This window comes from Trichomycterus rosablanca, chromosome 10 (assembly GCF_030014385.1).
Source record: "Trichomycterus rosablanca isolate fTriRos1 chromosome 10, fTriRos1.hap1, whole genome shotgun sequence".
Classification (NCBI taxonomy): Eukaryota; Metazoa; Chordata; class Actinopteri; order Siluriformes; family Trichomycteridae; genus Trichomycterus; species Trichomycterus rosablanca.
Genome location: NC_085997.1, coordinates 12,806,095 through 12,824,918, shown reverse-complemented (window position 1 = coordinate 12,824,918; position 18,824 = coordinate 12,806,095). Strand labels below are relative to the sequence as shown.

Here is an 18,824-nt window from a genome sequence, read left to right as displayed (position 1 = left end):
AAGGAGCATTCAGTTTACGAACTCAGAGGTCTAAGTTTCTAAACAGCTAATAAAAACAGCTGAGTTATGGCAGTATCTCATATAACTTCTGAGCATCCTAGGAGCATATATGCAGGTAAGTCCTCCTAAGATGCTTCTGCATTTTAAATATGTACAATTTCAACAAAAAGTTTATTAATGTCCTGAATTTTGACATTAATTGCTAATAAACTGTGTCTAATCATCCAAGTCATTAAAACAGACAAACAGATGCTACCTAAGCTAATAAACACTAGTACTTGTTTATGAATTATAACTTGGCATCCTTCTGTTGATTTTCATTGGTCAATGTCTTGTTGCATCATCAGTTCATCTAATCTTTAGGTGAGTGACCTCTAGTAAGACATTGTTCCATGAAATTTCATGATAAGCTTTTATCTGTTGGCAGCTCCTCTGTTAGAGCTGCCAACAGAGAAAAACCTGCTTTTCTCTGGAACTAGTGCCAGAGTTGGTCCTGTCTGGTTTTCTGCTGTTTTTTTTCACGAAGTGGGTTGTCACAGACAGCCTGAGTAGTCTGTTGTATTGTGACAACCATTTTAAAGTTCTGTGCTTTCCCTTTTCTATCCACTTTCACTGCCGTGGGCTGCTACTTTGTTTCTATTATTTTGACCACTGTGTTTATTTTGTGCTTATCCCATCTTCGTTTGTGACTTTTTTTTTTCTGGCATCCTGCACTTTGGTTCATTTTTAATTGTTGCGTGACCTGCCCTGTTACAGTATCTAATATCTAATATGTAATTTGGATTAAATCATCTGCTAAATGTAGACAAAATGTGTGAAGCTTTGGTGTGGTACTTGGTGCCAAGTGGCCATAAGTACTGTTTAGCCAACCGTAATTCATTTTGGATAGCAGCATCCATCAAATGCCTACCTGTAGATATTTTGAGATATATTGGTCTGAGTGCCCTTTGTCTCCATACATAGTATTGTGCATTCATGCCAAGTTTAACCTCTTACCCAGCTGTATATAAACTATTGTCCCAGACAATCTAGGACTTTTCATCCTAACTGGCCACATTGGGTAATGACCTTACCAAAATAATTGGACTTAACACAGGGTACATACTTGATTTAGTCTACTATGCTAATATACAAATGATGTTATTAACAGTGAGAAAAAACGAGTATAAATGTTGATTGTGTTTGTCTTTATGACTTGGATCAAAATGGGCAGTAAACATTGTAATTTTAAAATTGTGTACTAAATATTTTAAAATATATAATTCACAGTTGCAGATAGAGAACTGAGTGAGAATAAAACACCTCGAAGCATGTGGGTGCCACTGGGTCTTTTGATCACCATCTTAATAGTTAAAGGACTTTTTATCACACTGGCCACTCTCTGTATTATATAAAAATAATAACACAATTTCTTATCTGTAAGCCTTAATTTAGTCAATCTGTTACAGAGCTCTGCTACAGAGTGCATGGTTAAATAAACATGTATAGAGGAGCAGATTTACAGCTGTGCTATCTGTATAGGTAGTTTGAGTGTTGCACAGGTCCAGGATCCAGGAGAGCTGGGTTTTAATCTCACCTGCTGAACTGCATTGGACTTGTGTCCTGTCCTAAGCATATTCATGCCAAAATGAAGCAGATATTGTCGATTGTTCATAGGTAGGCATAAACCGTGTTTATACATACATGTTTGTATTTCTGATTGCAGCATTATCAAATATGTTTGGAGGCCTAAATGCTAGCAGAGCTTGTTTGGGTGAGGTGAACTCTCAGAGAGAGATATTAAAGCTTCATGAGGACCTTCAGAGACTCACTGCATTACTTCACAACATCACTACAGGTATAATTTATAACTAACATGGCAAAAGTGGGAAACAAAAGCAATGGTTCCAGTAAAACATGATCAGCTCTTTAAGAGCTCTTCACTTTTATAAACTACTTCCAAGTTCTAATTTATGAAGCCATTTATAAAGCCATTTCTCTGTATTTTTACTTGTATAGTTTTAAGTGTGTGTGTACGTGATCTGCTGGAAACAGTGCTGGTTGTAGAGTCTTACAGCAGCAGGAAGGAAGGACCTGCGATACCACTCCTTCACACATTTGGGGTGAAGCAGCCTGTCGCTGAAGGAGCTGCCCAGTGCTGCCAGAGTCTCATGCATGGGGTCGGAGTCATTCTCCAGCATGGTTGCCAGCTTGGGTAACATCCTCCTGTATCCCACCACCTGCACTGGGTCTAAGGGGCTTCCCAGGACAGAGCCTGGAACTCTTAATGAGTTTGTTCAGTCTCTTCTTGTCTGCCGTAGAGATCTATCTGCCCCAGCATACCACTCCATAAAAGATAGCTGATGCCACAGCCAACTGACAAATGAATCATATTAATCATATTAAACTATCTATTCAGAGTAAACAAAACCCTAAACACCAATTCAATCCGAAATCTATTTTTAGATGTGTTTAATGTTATATTGCATGTTTTCCCCAGTTCATTTATAGAACCGTGTATTGTCAAATCGAAACCAAATTGCACTTTTTTTTTTACAATTTACCTAGCCTTGTGTACCACATACAGTGGGGCCAAAAAGTATTTAGTCAGCCACTGATTGTGCAGGTTCTCCTACTTAGAAAGATGAGAGAGGTCTGTAATTTTCATCATAGGTACACTTCAACTATGAGAGACAAAATGAGAATCTTCTTTGTAAGATGCAGAAGAAAGCCTAGCAGTTTGATGGCATAAATTTTACTTTGATTTGTCACTTGTCTGCACTATTTAAGCCACTGCTTTTTACAGCGTTCATTAAAGATTTGCACAGATTTTTCCTAATGTAATTCAATCAGACTAAAGGTTCAAATCCATCACTTTAGGACAAAAGAGTTGGGTTTCACCAACACCACATGCTGTACCTTTAAATGTTTGTTTGTAATGATTAAATTACATACAAATATTAAATGATAAACAGGTTTTTCAATGCTTTTAAACATTTAATCACTTCTTTTTATGTAACAGGAGTTTATCCTTGGCCATATGAGCAGCTTTTTAGAGACACAATTTTTTTGGCTTGGACTTACTAAGTCACAGGTGGAAGGGTTATGGGTGTGGCAAGATGGAACACCTTTACAAAACCATCAGTTGTAACTATCCAGCAATGTAACCCAACATTAAGTCATTACTGTATCATTCACTCGGGTCATGCAGCAGTCTGTCATGCTGGTCACCACTGCTGAGATCCAGGATACAGCAATGGTAAAACGTGAAAATGACATGAAAACTAAAATTACTGTATGCACATAATGCTTTGCTTAGTTAGATATCTCAGACCTGATGTGATAAAATACACTGTGTTTTGTAGCCTGTATTTACATTTTACATTTTCAGCATTTAGCAGATGCTTTTATCCAAAGCGACTTACACAATGAGCTGAACACGATGAGCAATTGAGGGTTAAGGGCCTTGCTCAGGGACCAAAAGTGGCAACTTGGTGGTGGTGGGGCTTGAACCGGCAACCTTCTGTTTACTAGTCCAGTACCTTAACCACTGAGCTATCACTGCCCTGTATGACCAAGTCACAGTAATATGTATATGTGTGTTCTTAGCATAAAGGTGCAGTGGGATTCGGAGAATAGAGGCTGTGCAGATCTGAACACAACCTTTTGACTCTTTTACACATCAGTATCAAATTATATTGTATATACAGTTGAAAATGTAGCCTAAAAGCTAAGGTGAAGCTGGGATCACTAATTAATCAGATTAAATCAGAGACTTATCCTGAAAACTTTTTACTTGCATTAAGGTAAAATTAGATTTTGGTTTCTGTTCTCTGAAAAATGCTGTTCTCTATTGCGGTTTTGGTTAGTTAGCTTAGATTGTCATGTGACATCACAAAAGGTCTTAATGTATTACAACTGCGATTTCTCTTCAGAGACAACAGTTAAAATAACCACAAAGCAAAGCTAAAATTTGGATATGGAACTAGTAAATTTTTCCTGTGATTATTTTTCTCTGATTTTTCTCTTTCAATCTTCTGATTTATAAGCTGGTAACAGTGCCTGTATTGCTGTGGTGCACTGGATTGGCAATAGATTGGAAATACACTTTATACCAGGCACGAAACATGGGCAATAGCCATCACTGTGCTTCTATAAACAGCCTCCATTCTTCTATAAAGCATTAGTGAAGTTGTGGCTGAGCGATAATGCCTGGTTCTGTGCAGTGTTCCAAATCAGTGTGTTGAAAAGAGTTGAGGTCAAGGTTCTGTGCAGGCAACGTAAAAATATGTTGTTTTCCTTAACAGTCAAGCTAGAAAAAATAATAACTTATTATATAATGCCAAAATGTCACAATTTATTAATCAGTAATAAACACCACATTAAAGACTATTTAAATAGGGTAAAAGTCGTCATTATTCAATAAAAAGTCAGAACATTTGTACATTATTCAATAAAATAATATACTGGGTTCTGTTTGAAAACACAGAAAATAGCTTATTTATGAAAATCACTGAGTTTCTCTATCATCTGTACATATCTGATGCTTACCTAGAAATAGTAAGTACAAACAAAACACTTTGGATATAGATAGTATACACACCTAGTAGTGTATTCATTTTCTAATTTCACTTATAAATACAGAAATAATAAAAAATAAAGTACAGTATTGCAGCAGTCACAATAAATAATTGGCTGCTGAAAGAGACACATATAATAATACAGATGTATGCAAAAGGGCACCTCTGGCCAAATGACACACTTTGTTGATTTTGTGAAAAGATATGTGGTTGTCTGTGGTTGTTGGGTGCCAGCTCAATGTTTAAAGGAATTATTTAAGTCACAGGTGGAGGGGTTCTGGATGTGGCAAGGAACTATTCCCAATGACAATTCTTGACCTGCTTAATAAATTCTAATAAGTCAATCAGTAAATTAGTCAAGTCAATTAAGGTTCAACAAGTTGAACCTTAATACCAGTCTCAAACACCCCCATTCTCAATAATTAACTATTTCATACATTGATTCAATTTAAAGTAATTGAGCATTACAAGTAAAAAAAATATATAGATTTTAAATAGTTTGCTGCAGAGTGTATATTTTGTATGTATTTAAAAATATATTGGCCATGGGTGCAAAACATTTTGCATATAGCTGTACCTTTTAGACAAGCAAACAATATAAATAAATTAAATAATAAGTCTACATTACTGCTAATTTACAAGCCACAGTACAATAACAGTCATTACAAATAAAATAAAATACTGTTTATGTTGTTATGGGTGTTTGGAAGTTTTCTATTAATTGATACTACTTTATTTCCTTTTAAATATAAATAAGGTTTTATTGCTACACTATCTTATGCACTGTGTAAATCACTGTTTAAACCTGTTTAGGTAATATATTATTATTATAAAGCGCTGTCTTCTTTTGGAGAGGATACTGTAATAACTGTCCTACCATCCAATGGAGCAAACAGCGGGTACAGCTTCTCACTAAATTGCCCCGTGAAGGTAAAAATGTGTGATTTGTTCTCCACATTGTAGAAAGAGATTTGACCCTCCTCATAGTCAATGTAAATTCCCATCTTCTTTGGCACCAGTGTAAGTGGCAGGGTCGTCTCAGGGTCTGTGCAGGCGTAGAACTGACGTGTGCTTTTCCATAGTGTCCAGTAGCCGCTGGATGGCTTCAGGGGAAAGCGGCCCTGCCTCATAGAGCCAGCAGTGGTGAGCCCAACTCTCCAGTAGCCATTGTTTACTAAATTAACTTCCCAATAGCAGCGGCCTTTCATGTAGCCTTGCCAGCCCAGCACACATGGCCAGCTGTCAAAACGTTGAGTGCTTAATGGCACATCTGCTTCTTGTAAGCCCTCCTGAACACTGGTATGGTCATCAGAAACTGACAGCCATGGATGAGCAGTCATAGGGTCAAGAGTAACGTTAACTATGAAACATAAAGAAGCATGGTGAACGTTAGTACTTAGTTTTGGTAAGTATATTATATTTACTATTTTGAATATTATGAGTAATTTTTATGATCAAGTCAAAGATGTACCTGATGCACTAGTGATCCAGTTCCACACTGTACAAAAAAGATACAAACATTATTGAGAGTTTACACATAAACATGCCAGATCTTTATTGGTCTGGGAAATTATTATTAGATATTCATACCAATTTTACTATCTAAATGTGATGATACTTATGTAAACTTACCAGAGTTGGGGATGTATTGTGGTGTGCCTGTTTTAGAAAAAAAGGAGAAAAATAGTTCATTTGTAAAAATGTCACAAACTCTGTAACTAAATGATAAACTGTAAATGGTCTAAAAAAAAGTCAACCAAACCAATCCAATTAAAATCCATTATGACACGTAGAATTTTTTGGACACCATTAAAAATAAAGTTTGTGTTCTTATCTTGATATCCAGCATTTATAAACTGCTTAACAATCAATCAAATCTCAGGTGACAAAAATGTATTTTAGAAGTTTATTAGCTCTTCATAAAACACTGAAAACTGTATACTGTACACTAGTGCCACTCACTCACTCACTTTCTCACTTTGCGGGGCGGGGGGTTGGGGGTGAGGGTGCTGGAGCCTATCCCAGCATTTCAATGGGCGCAAGACACACACAGTAACACCCTGGACATAGACACACACACCCATTCACCTATAGCAGCGCTCCCCAACCTTTTTTGCATCACGGACCGGTTTCATATACAGTGCTGGCCAAAAGTATTGGCACCCCTGCAATTCTGTCAGATAATACTCAATTTCTTCCAGAAAATGATTGCAATCACAAATGCTTTGGTATTAATATCTTCATTTATTTTGCTTGCAATGAAAAAACACAAAAGAGAATGAAAAAAAAGTCAAATCAATTATCATTTTACACAAAACTCCAAAAATGGGCCGGACAAAAGTATTGGCACCCTCAGCCTAATACTTGGTAGCACAACCTTTAGACAAAATAACTGCGAACAACCGCTTCCGGTAACCATCAATGAGTGTCTTACAATGCCCTGCTGGAATTTTAGACCATTCTTCTTTGGCAAACTGCTCCAGGTCCCTGAGATTTGAAGGGTGCCTTCTCCAAACTGCCATTTTGAGATCTCTCCACAGGTGTTCTATGGGATTCAGGTCTGGACTCATTGCTGGCCACTTTAGAAGTCTCCAGTGCTTTCTCTCAAACCATTTTCTAGTGCTTTTTGAAGTGTGTTTTGGGTCATTGTCCTGCTGGAAGACCCATGACCTCTGAGGGAGACCCAGCTTTCTCACACTGGGCCCTACATTATGCTGCAAAATTTGTTGGTAGTCTTCAGACTTCATAATGCCATGCACACGGTCAAGCAGTCCAGTGCCAGAGGCAGCAAAGCAACCCCAAAACATCAGGGAACCTCCGCCATGTTTGACTGTAGGGACCGTGTTCTTTTCTTTGAAGGCCTCTTTTTTTTCCTGTAAACTCTATGTTGATGCCTTTTCCCAAAAAGCTCTACTTTTGTCTCATCTGACCAGAGAACATTCTTCCAAAACGTTTTTGGCTTTCTCAGGTAAGTTTTGGCAAACTCCAGCCTGGCTTTTTTATGTCTCTGGGTCAGAAGTGGGGTCTTCCTGGGTATCCTACCATAGAGTCCCTTTTCATTCAGACGCCGACGGATAGTACGGGTTGACACTGTTGTACCCTCGGACTGCAGGGCAGCTTGAACTTGTTTGGATGTTAGTCGAGGTTCTTTATCCACCATCCGCACAATCTTTCGTTGAAATCTCTCGTCAATTTTTCTTTTCCGTCCACATCTAGGGAGGTTAGCCACAGTGCCATGGGCTTTAAACTTCTTGATGACACTGCGCACGGTAGACACAGGAACATTCAGGTCTTTGGAGATGGACTTGTAGCCTTGAGATTGCCCATGCTTCCTCACAATTTTGCTTCTCAAGTCCTCAGACAGTTCTTTGGTCTTCTTTCTTTTCTCCATGCTCAATGTGGTACACACAAGGACACAGGACAGAGGTTGAGTCAACTTTAATCCATTTTAACTGGCTGCAAGTGTGATTTAGTTATTGCCACCACCTGTTATGTGCCACAGGTAAGTAACAGGTGCTGTTAATTACACAAATTAGAGAAGCATCACATGATTTTTCAAAGGGTGCCAATACTTTTGTCCACCCCCTTTTTTATGTTTGGTGTGGAATTATATCCAATTTGGCTTTTTGACAATTCTTTTTGTGGTTTTCCATTGAAGACAAATTAAATGAACATTTTAATATCAAAGCATTTGTAATTGCAATCATTTTCTGGAAGAAATTGAGTATTATCTGACAGAATTGCAGGGGTGCCAATACTTTTGGCCAGCACTGTAAGATAAAATTTTATGGACTGGCGGGGGTGGGAGGATTCAAAATAGAATAACTATACTGCTCAAAAATTTTTATTGCTGCAACAAGTGATATAAGATGATAAACACCTGTGTTGGAAATGGAAGCAGTGTTTTCATTGCTGACGTAGCGATCTCTAACTATTTATTATTTCTGTGCGGCCCGGTAATAAATGACCCGCGGACCGGACCGGTTGGGAACCATTGACCTATAGGGCAATTCAGTGTCTCCAATTAACCTGACTGCATGTTTTTAGACTGTGGGAGGAAACTGGAGCTCCCGGAGGAAACCCACACAGACACGGGGAGAACATGCACACCACACAGAAAGGACCCAGAACGTCCCGCCTGGGGATCGAACCCAGGACCTTCTTGCTGTGAGGCGACAGTGCTACCCACTTAGCCACCATGTCACCCTGTATTAAATACACATGAATCATATTATTAATTATAATTATTAATAATAATTTAAGGTTTATACTGACTTGATAATTTATTATATTTCCTTTTTAATTAAGATGTTGAACAGGGTAGGTCTTCCTTCTCACCTGCTTTCCAGGAGCCCTGCTTAGCAGAAAGCCACAGCTGAGGAACCATTTCCTGTGTTAAAAAAAAAAAACACATGCAACTATATTTCAAGACTTTTCTTAACCAGGCATTGAACAAAGTGTGGCCCACAATTCTACACTACAAGCATATAATTAGAATACATAATAACTGATAAATGTGAAACATGCTTTTAGTCAAGTCAAGTCAAGTCAACTTTATTTATATAGCGCTTTTTACAATAGACATTGTCTCAAAGCAACTTTACAAAATCCAGGACCAACGGATACAAAAACCCCTTTTAGCCACTTTTCCGGCTGGTTTAGGAACACTGCTGTATTGTTAGATTCCCACACTGAAGTTAATGTGACTGTCTAATACTATTTTGCTGAAAAATAATGTGCAAAAAGACTTGACCCAGATTCTAAATTGGACTTTAATCACTGCTTTCTGGTAATCAGAATCAAGAATATCCTCCACTTCTTATCATCCTTATCATGCATGACGTGGCCAAACCATGAACTGATAAGAGTGGCTTATAAATTTTAGAGAACTTGCACGCACTTACAGTCATGCCAGAAAGTCTGCACACCCCTTTCACCTTCTCCATATTTTATTACATTACAGACTTTAATACAGTCTGACTATAATACAGTAGATTGAGTTCTTTTTAAGCCTCAAACATCTACACACTTCTTCTTCTTCTTTCGGCTTTTTCCCTTTTTCAGGGGTCGCCACAGCGAGTCATCCTCATGATCGCTCATTTATTTGGCACAATTTTTACGCCGGATGCCCTTCCTGACACAACCCTCCCTAATTTATCCGGGCTTGGGACCGGCACTACAATGCACTAGTGCATCTAGCGGCTAGGTATCTATAGGACAATTCAGTGTTTCCAATTAACCTGGTGGCATGTTTTTGGACTGTGGGAGGAAACCGGAGTACCCGGAGGAAACCCACGCGGACACGGGGAGAACATGCAAACTCCGCACAAAAAGGACCCGGACCGCCCCACCTGGGGATTGAACCCAGGACCTTCTTGTTGTGAGGCGACAGTGCTACCCACTAAGCCACCGTGCCGCCCTCCTCAAACATCTACACACAATCACCAATAATTACAAAGTGAAAACAGGGTTTTGAAAATATTTAGGGGTTAAATATCTGTACACACCCTTAACCTAATACTTGGTTGATGCACCTTTGGCAGCAATTACAGCTTCAAGGGGTAGGAAGCTACGAGCTTGGCATACTTGTTTCTGGACATTTTTGCCCATTCCTCTTGATATATCCCTGCAAGCTCCGTCAGGTTTGATGGAGAGCGTCGATACACAGCCATTTTCAGCTCCTTCCACAGATGTTCGAATGAATTCAGGTCTGGGCCATGGCTGGGCCACTCAATGACATTCACAGACTTTCTCCAAAGCCACTCCTTTGTTCTCTTGGCTGTGTGCTTCGGGTCATTGTCATGTTGGAAGGTAAACCTTCGCCCCAGTCTGAGGTCCAGAGTGTTCTGGAGCAGGTTTTCTTGAAGGATCTCGGTGTACTTAGCTGCATTCATCTTTCCCTCTATCAGGACTAGTCCCCAAAACATCCCCACATCATGATGCTGCCACCGCTATGCTTCACTGTAGGGATGGCATTAGCCAGGTGATGAGAGGTGTCTGGTTTCCTCCAGACGTGACACTTCGTATTCAGGCCAAAGTTCTATTTTGGTTTCATCAGACCAGAGAATCTTGTTTATCATCGTTTGAGAGTCCTCTAGGTGCCTTTTGGTAAACTCCAAGCAGGCTGTCATGTGCCTTTTACTAAGGAGTGGCTTCCGTCTGGCCACTCTACCATATAGGCGTGATTTGTGGGGTGCTGCCTGGATGGTTGATCTTCTGATAGGTTCTCCCATCTCCACAAGAATACGCTAGAGCTCTGTCAGAGTGACCCTCGTGTTCCTGCTCACCTCCCTGGCCAAGGCGCGTCTTCCCTGATTGCTCAGTTTGGCTGGGCGGCCAGGTCTAGGAAGATTTTTGGTGGTTCCAAACTTCTTCCATTTCCGAATGATGGTGGCCACTGTGCTCTTTGGAACCTGTAAAGCTGCAGCAATTTTTCTGTACTCTTCTCCAGATCTGTGCCTTGACACTGTTTCTGAGGTCTGCAGATAATTCCTTTGACCCCATGGCTTGGAGTTTGCTCTGATATGCTCTGTCAACTGTGGGACCTTATATAGGCAGGTGTTGGCAATCCCCAATCATGTCCAATCAATTTAATTTACCACAGGTGGACTCCAATTAAATTATAGAAACATCTCAAGCAGTATCAGTGAAAACAAAATGCACCTCAGCTCACTTTTGGGTGTCATATCAACGGGTGTGCACACCCTTATAGAATAAGTCTGTAATGTAATAAAACGTGAAGAAGGTGAAAGGGGTGTGCAGACTTATATTATTCAACTGTGTGAAAAAGAAAGATTTCTGTTTAGGGTATTTTTGCTTTGCACCCAGTGTTTCCCAGTAAAATTAAATCTGCCACAACTGTGATGAAGAGGTTGATGAAAATATAATAATAATAATAATAATAATAATAATAATAATAATAATAATAATAATAATAACATTGGCTGACCTTGCTGTCATCCTTTAATAAGGACCAGGTAATAAATTCCAGGAGTGGCATTAAAGTAACCAGCCTCTTTTTTTTCAGGCCAAGCAAACAAAGCGTATGTGCCAGCTCATCTCCCACCATTCCACAGCTCTAAATGGAAACAAAAATGGATGGTATAAGTTACATCTGGTCTCAAACCAAAGTCTGTTGTCCAGCTGACATACATTACACTCTAGTGATTTCAGTGGATGTGGATTTGCACTATGATCAGTGCAAATCATTGCAGAGCTCTGATGTAAATCAACATCTCGAGTCATTTTGCATTAAGTTTAACTCTAAAATGCAAGATTACATTGTTTGCTAGATTGTAACAGTTTATGGTTGTAAGCCCAATTGGTAACAACAAACTCAAGTTAGCAAATGCAATCGAACAAACAGAACTTGTTTTTGTTGGACCAGTTAAGCTTGACATGCCAAAACTCAAATTTATTCGGTTGTCTAGTAAATAATGGACATTATGGACTGTCAATTCATAAATAAAGATAAACTAACAGTGCCTTTTCAGATCCACGCTAATCAATTTACCACAATTACAACACAAAATTATTTGTTGTATTTGTATAATTTTAGATTTGCAAAACTTAATTTTATGATCCATCACTTTACTACAAATTCTTCATACTATCCTTGCTACTCTATGTGTTGCCAGCTTGCCAAACTAGAATTATTTCTTATACTTGAATTTAAACCCATTTGAAATACTAGCTCATAAATAAACTGCAGCACAGTGTTTTTAATACCAGTCTCAAACACCCCCATCCTAGCCGCTCAGGTGGCGCAGCGGTAAAAAGAAACGCGCTGCAACCAGGGCTGGATTCTGAGAAGCGTGGTATCGAATCCAGCCTTGCTTTACCGGCTCAAAGCTGAGTGGCTATATGAGCAACGATTGGCCGGTTGCTCATGTGGGGGGTGGGACAAAGAACCGGATGTGGGTCTCTCTCTGTCAGAATGCGATTGCGTTCTCTGCCGGCTGATTGGAGGCGCTTACACAGAGATGGGAGAGGGTGCCCTTAGGGTGTGTCTCTCCGCATGCAACGCTAGGTGGTGCCAAACTCGTCAATGTGTGAGTGGCAAAGATGCATCTGGCTGCTGCTCGTGTTTCGGAGGGGATACGGGTTAGCTTCAATCACCTCGGGCAGGGTTCGGCATAGACAGAGAGGAAGCACGATGCTAATTGAACAATTGGATGCGCTAAAAGGGGAGAAAAAGGGGTAAAAAAAAAAAACACCCCCATCCTCAATCTGATCCAGGCTATCTTGACTCCGGCTTGATTGTTATATTTTATTTAACTGCCAAGAGTAAATTAGTGCAGTATAATGATCACTATCATGATTGCTGGCTTAAAAATCAAGGCATACAAGGTGGTAAAGATTATATCATCTCAACACAAGGCACAGTTCTCCAGATCTAGGCAGTGAATAGTTCATGACATGCGGGGCTGTAAAGATTTTATTAGTAGTAAAACCGAAAGCTCTGTATAGGTGAAAGGTGGTTAGTTGAATGTGTCTATTGTGGGCAGTCACTGTGTCTATTGTTAACAACTCACTTCTGAAACACTCTGTAGCTCTTTGGCCCAGTCCATGACCCTCTGCTGAACCAGCTCATTATAATCCTCTGTTTTCTTTTCATTTTCATCACTGTGCATAAACCTCTCCTGCAGCCACGGGCTCGCTTTAGACATCTGTATTGAAAAAAAACAAAACAAAATTAGGTGACTGAAAAAAGCTTGAAGTGCTTTTCATTTTACATTTACAAGGAAACTGACATATGTACATTACAATTAAATGTTAATGTTAAGTGCACACTTTTGTTTATATTTGTCCATATTTTTGGAACCACTTGGCTTAGCTAAATCTTAAACACTGAATTTTAGATAAATATATATTTTATTACACAATTAGTTCAGTGTGGTGAACAATTTAAAAATAAGGGTTTAGAGCCCTTCATTTTTATTGCGTGTATTCACCTGTTGAAAAGCTCTTTCTGCTAAATAAACAAAAATGTTTTGTACAACCTTAAAAAAGTACATATCCTACCGCCTATTGTAAAAAAAATACATTAAGTATTTTTAGTGTCAATCTTTTTAAAAAAGGAAATCATATTTCATCAGTAGTATTTTTAACTGAGTAGTTACAATCAGTAGCTCCATCAGCTTAAGTAACATAATTAGTTGTTGTGGTACATTACACATGCTAATTATAAATGACTATTACCACTGATGATGTAGGACAAATAGAAATAACTAAATGTATAGCAGTGAAATTGTGTGTTCAAATATGTTTGACCATTTCATGTTCCAGCAAGCTCAGGCATGGCCTAAAATAACTAACAAAGTGACTTATAATGATATAAGTCTTCATTCTGCATATATCCTGTACAGGGCTGCCAGTTAATTGCATGGCATCACACACTTATTTATTAATTCACACTTAGTTACACCTAAGCCTAATTTACAGTAGCCAGCCTACCTGCTTTATGCCGGACGTGAAAGAATACTGGAGTTTTGCTTAAAGAATGAATCTGCTATAAATCTGACCTTGTCAACACGGTTGAGCTCGTCTGCCCATTGCAGAATAAGTTTGCGGCTCTCCTGCAGACTGCGCTCAGTTTGAGGGTCTCCCAGTGGTTCTGATGCACCAGACTTTTTGCTGTATTCTTCTACACTCTTTTCTTTCTGGAATTTTACAGCACACAGACACAAATATGAGCCTGTTGTGATGTCTCAGTGTACTGTGGAAATGTCTTGTTATTATATGTAAACAGCCATAATTAGAAAATTTATCAGTACTAATAAAGCTACTGATAACATCCACCACGGTCCACTGTTTTACTGTCTGTCTCTGCATGCTCTCCAAACAAGCAAGTGACTTCAGGCTGTATTTATCATTAGTCAGTATTTAGTTAAAAAATCTTTTAAAAATACATGTTTTACTAATCACTGTCAGCACTGTACAGCCTGTAAGATGTAAGATGACATAATAATTAGGATAAGGCACGACCAATAAAGCTATCCAGTCTATCTAATAAAACTGTCCAATCTATCATTCGATTGCACGCAAGGAAAGTAATGCCAAGATTGAATTTTACTGCTCATGAACATAATTTAAAAAATTTCAAATTAAAATCATTAAAACCTGAACTTAAATTATGTATATTATAGGAAACTACTAGTTTTGGTCAAACAAATACTCCAGCATTTTTTGACAGTGTCATTCTACCATATCTGTAACATATACCTGATTACCACAGAATAAAACTCTTATCTTTAGCCATTCTCAATCTTAAGAAATGACATAAAACATGCTAATTACCACAAAACTAATGGTGTACCACAAACTAATGGAGTGTAAAAAGGTAAGGTAAAGATAAACAGAAAGCATTGCTTAGCTTTTCTTAAGTACAAGGGTTACCCATTTTTTGTGTATGGGGCAGCAAAAGGGGAATCAACACAATATTAGGAAGGTGGTCGTAATGTTATGCCTGATCAGTGTAAAATAGATAAATGCCAGTATTCTGACAATGTATGTCATACACAGTTTGCGATTTGTGCCACATCCAAGTTAGCAGTTCATTTAAGTTTAAATGTCATGGCTTTACTAGTCAGAGGTACTGTGTAAGTCTTGGGTTTTAATGACCCAGACCATTATTTTATTCAGAATCGTCTGTTTAGAAGACATTAACCAATTACAAAACCTTAGATTGAATACAGTGTTACATAAGCATCATGAATGCTGCTATATTTATTTTGAAGTCTAACCTTTCTAGTTACATTTTTTCTTTTACTTAATTCAGATAAAACAGAGGTTTTACTTGTTGGCTCTAAAGCTGCAAGAGACAAGTTGTCTAACCTGGTGCTAAACTTAAACACGTTCTCTGTTACTCCCAGCCCAGATGTAAAAAACTTAGGTGTCACAATAGATTCAGATCTCTCATTTGATACACACGTTAATAATATTACTAGAGTTGCTTTCTATCATTTGCGTAACATTTCTAAAATAAGAAATATACTATCTGTTAATGACGCCGAAAAACTGATCCATGCGTTTATAACTTCTCGGTTAGATTATTGTAATGCTCTTCTAACTGGATGCTCTGGTAGATCCTTAAACAAACTCCAGTTAGTTCAAAATGCAGCAGCTCGAGTGCTAACTAGAACAAAAAAATTTGACCATATTACTCCTGTTCTATCATCTCTACACTGGCTGCCAGTTAAATTTCGCATTGATTACAAAATACTTTTACTAACTTATAAAGCGCTACATGGTCTGGCTCCACAGTATCTGAGTGAACTTATTAATCACTACAGCCCAGCGCGTCCACTTCGTTCACAAGATGCAGGGTTACTTATAGTTCCTAAAATTAAAAAGATCACGGCTGGTGGAAGAGCGTTTTCCTACAAAGCTCCACAACTCTGGAATAATCTTCCTGCCTCTATTCGGGATTCGGACACAGTCTCAATGTTTAAGTCTAGACTGAAAACATATTTATTTTCTCAGGCTTTTGATTAGTATAGACAAAGGCGCAGAGCTTGGGGGTTCTTGGTCATAGAAACTTGTGGTGATCAGGGATGTTGGGTTGCTGTCGTTCTGCCTCTCTTGTCCGATCACTCAGGTTTGGTGACGGTGGGGAGATGGGCGCTGATGTCCTGTGAAAGCCTTCATGACCTTGTTACCTGCTTGCTCTCCCTTTTAGTTATGCTGTAATAATTAGGGCTGCCGGAGTCTAAAACTCTCTGTAAAACTGTTTGTCAACTAGCATTGTACATTATTAACTACATTCTCTGTTGTTTTACCCCGAGGGCATTCTGATGGAAACCTGTTTACCCGCCGAGGTTAAGGATTGAAGTCGAGACTGCCGGGACAACGATGCTTCTCCTGTCAGATGTGACGGGTCTGGAGTAATTGCAACGACAAGAAATCACTACAGACTTTATTGAAGACTAGAGCGGATAACAACTCTATTATTATTTAATTGTTTATTTATCTATTTATTACCAGTTATGACTTTTAGATCATTTAATTCTGTGTTTGTATGATTTGTGTAAATCGTGTATTTATTTAAAGTATCCTCCAGGCCACCCATGAAGGATGGGCCCTGCTGAGTCTGGTTCCTCTCAAGGTTTCTTCCTGTAATTTTCAGGGAGTTTTTCCTTGCCACAGTCGCCCTCGGCTTGCTCAACAGGGGTTTTTGTATCTGTTGGTCCTGGATTTTGTAAAGTTGCTTTGAGACAATGTCTATTGTAAAAAGCGCTATATAAATAAAGTTGACTTGACTTGACTTGACATTTTATGGACAGATAAAATCTTATGGCAGTTGTCAGTTGGCAAGCTATTGCTATTGCTGTAATACTGTATCACCAAAAAGGAGGAAATAAATGTTAGGGAGGGGAATTGTTGGAAAATCTTGACTCAAGCATTCAAGAGACAAAGCTCAATTACCAAACCAGTTTATTGACAGGCTTCTATTGCTTTACAGCAGTAACCATCTCCAGCTAAGACAATAACTTGCCAAGAGAATTAGCTGGCACATACGATTCTTTCTTACCTTACAGACTTGTGCCACCTGTTGTTTCCAGTTAATTAGAAAACTGACACACTCCTGCAGACTGCGAAGGTTCTTTAGGCTTTGCTGATGATGTCTTTGCTATAGAGAACAATGACATGAAACACAAGGTCCGTTATGTAATATCTATCTATTTCTGCTGAAGATTCCTGTAAGGTCTGCAAATTCCATTAATTAACTTGCCTTTAGATATATAATATTGCAGATGTAATCAAATATTTCTTTAAACATACTGAGACTGTCAATTCATTCACCATGCATTTTCAATAATCACTTTATCCTCATCAGGGTTGCTGTGGGTACGTACCACCCGGAAACACTTAAACCATGGCCCATTCATTATATAGTCACTTGGTCATAGTCACTTAATATAGTCAGTTAAAGATGATGAGGGGTAACACATGCTTTCTTAAAAACATGTGAAGCCAGTCTGTTTTTTTTCTTTTCAAATGGCAGCTCACCCTGCATCACTGGGCTAATTTACACACTTGAGGAAGGTTGCTAATAACCCAGTTTAATACACACAAACCCACATGGTCTGAATTAAAAGTGATGCAACACAGTGGTAAACATGCCTCTGGCGCAACTTTTTTTGAGTGTGATTTTTTGCATGTACTTTAGTTAATTAAATAAAAGTTTAAGAAAATGAACAAATCACTGATTGTTTTTTGCAGTTAACAAAATGTGTGATCATTTTTACAAAAAGGATTTAAAAACGGTCGTTGGTATTACCTGTGAGCGTGAGCAGGTGGTCTTGCTGCTTTTGAATTGGCCTGCAGGAGCTGAGCTATGAACTTGCACAGTTTCTTCTGGAAGATTCCAACGTACCGCACCAATCGAGTGACTCACGACCTTCACATTAGCAGCAGGGTTCAATCCTGCCACGAACCAAGTAATAAAAGTATTATTTGTCTTATATTTATTGTTTATTACGAGTTGGTCCTAATGAACATTAGCTGATGGTCATAGTACTTTTGTTTATAATAGAACCGATGCATTTTTCCCAGCGTCGTACCAACTGCTATCAGCGTAGCCACTGATGCACCGCTGCTTTCACATCATCATCACATGAAAATCTTCTTTCCCTTAAAGCTTCTTTGAGCGTCCAAAAAGGTGGAAATCAGATGGCGCTAAATCCGGACTATAAGCTCTCTCTCAGTGCCTCAGACACGACTTTTGGCGGAAATTTTTTGAAGATCCCTTGTATATGATATATGACAGGCAGATAGATAGATAGATAGATAGATAGATAGATAGATAGATAGATAGATAGATAGATAGATAGATAGATAGATAGATAGATAGATAGATAGATAGATAGATAGATAGATAGATAGATAGCTTTGTGGCATAAATATGAAAGAATAAACTTACCCTCAGTTTTGTTTTTAAGAATCCCTTTCATCTTGTATTATTTGGTCTGTTCTCTTGCCTGAAAACAAATTTAAATGTTTTAATAATTTTAATAATATTATTAGTACTAAAATGTACTAAATAATAAACTTAACGAACATAATTCTAATGAATAAAACATTACAGTATTACATTTCTTATGATAAAATATAAAATATAATTTTAGAATATCTATTTATTCCATTATCATAGTATCATATTACAATTATCATTATTATTATTATAGTATTTTTTATTGATAATAAATGTAATTCAAGAAGAACTTACCTGAATATAATAATTTAGTTGAGCGCAGGTGTGTC

At 38.3% G+C, this 18,824-nt stretch overlaps 1 protein-coding gene and 1 long non-coding RNA gene across 2 annotated transcripts; one reads left to right on the top strand and one right to left on the bottom strand.

The window, feature by feature from the left end:
* Positions 1 to 17,656, top strand: LOC134321786 (uncharacterized). Its single transcript, XR_010013920.1, has 3 exons — positions 1 to 115; positions 1,706 to 1,837; positions 16,346 to 17,656. It is a non-coding gene; the product is annotated as an uncharacterized LOC134321786 (long non-coding RNA).
* Positions 5,387 to 18,515, bottom strand: si:dkey-219e21.2 (zinc-binding protein A33). The gene is made up of 10 exons (XM_063003605.1): positions 18,484 to 18,515; positions 17,842 to 17,987; positions 17,075 to 17,190; positions 14,084 to 14,195; positions 13,094 to 13,228; positions 11,509 to 11,637; positions 8,898 to 8,949; positions 6,192 to 6,218; positions 6,031 to 6,057; positions 5,387 to 5,919 (listed from the first exon to the last, which is right to left on the bottom strand). Exons 1-10 carry the CDS (start codon positions 18,512 to 18,514, stop codon positions 5,387 to 5,389), a joined length of 1,308 nt encoding a protein of 435 aa, XP_062859675.1. The 5' UTR covers position 18,515.
* Positions 18,516 to 18,824: the final 309 nt, after the last annotated feature.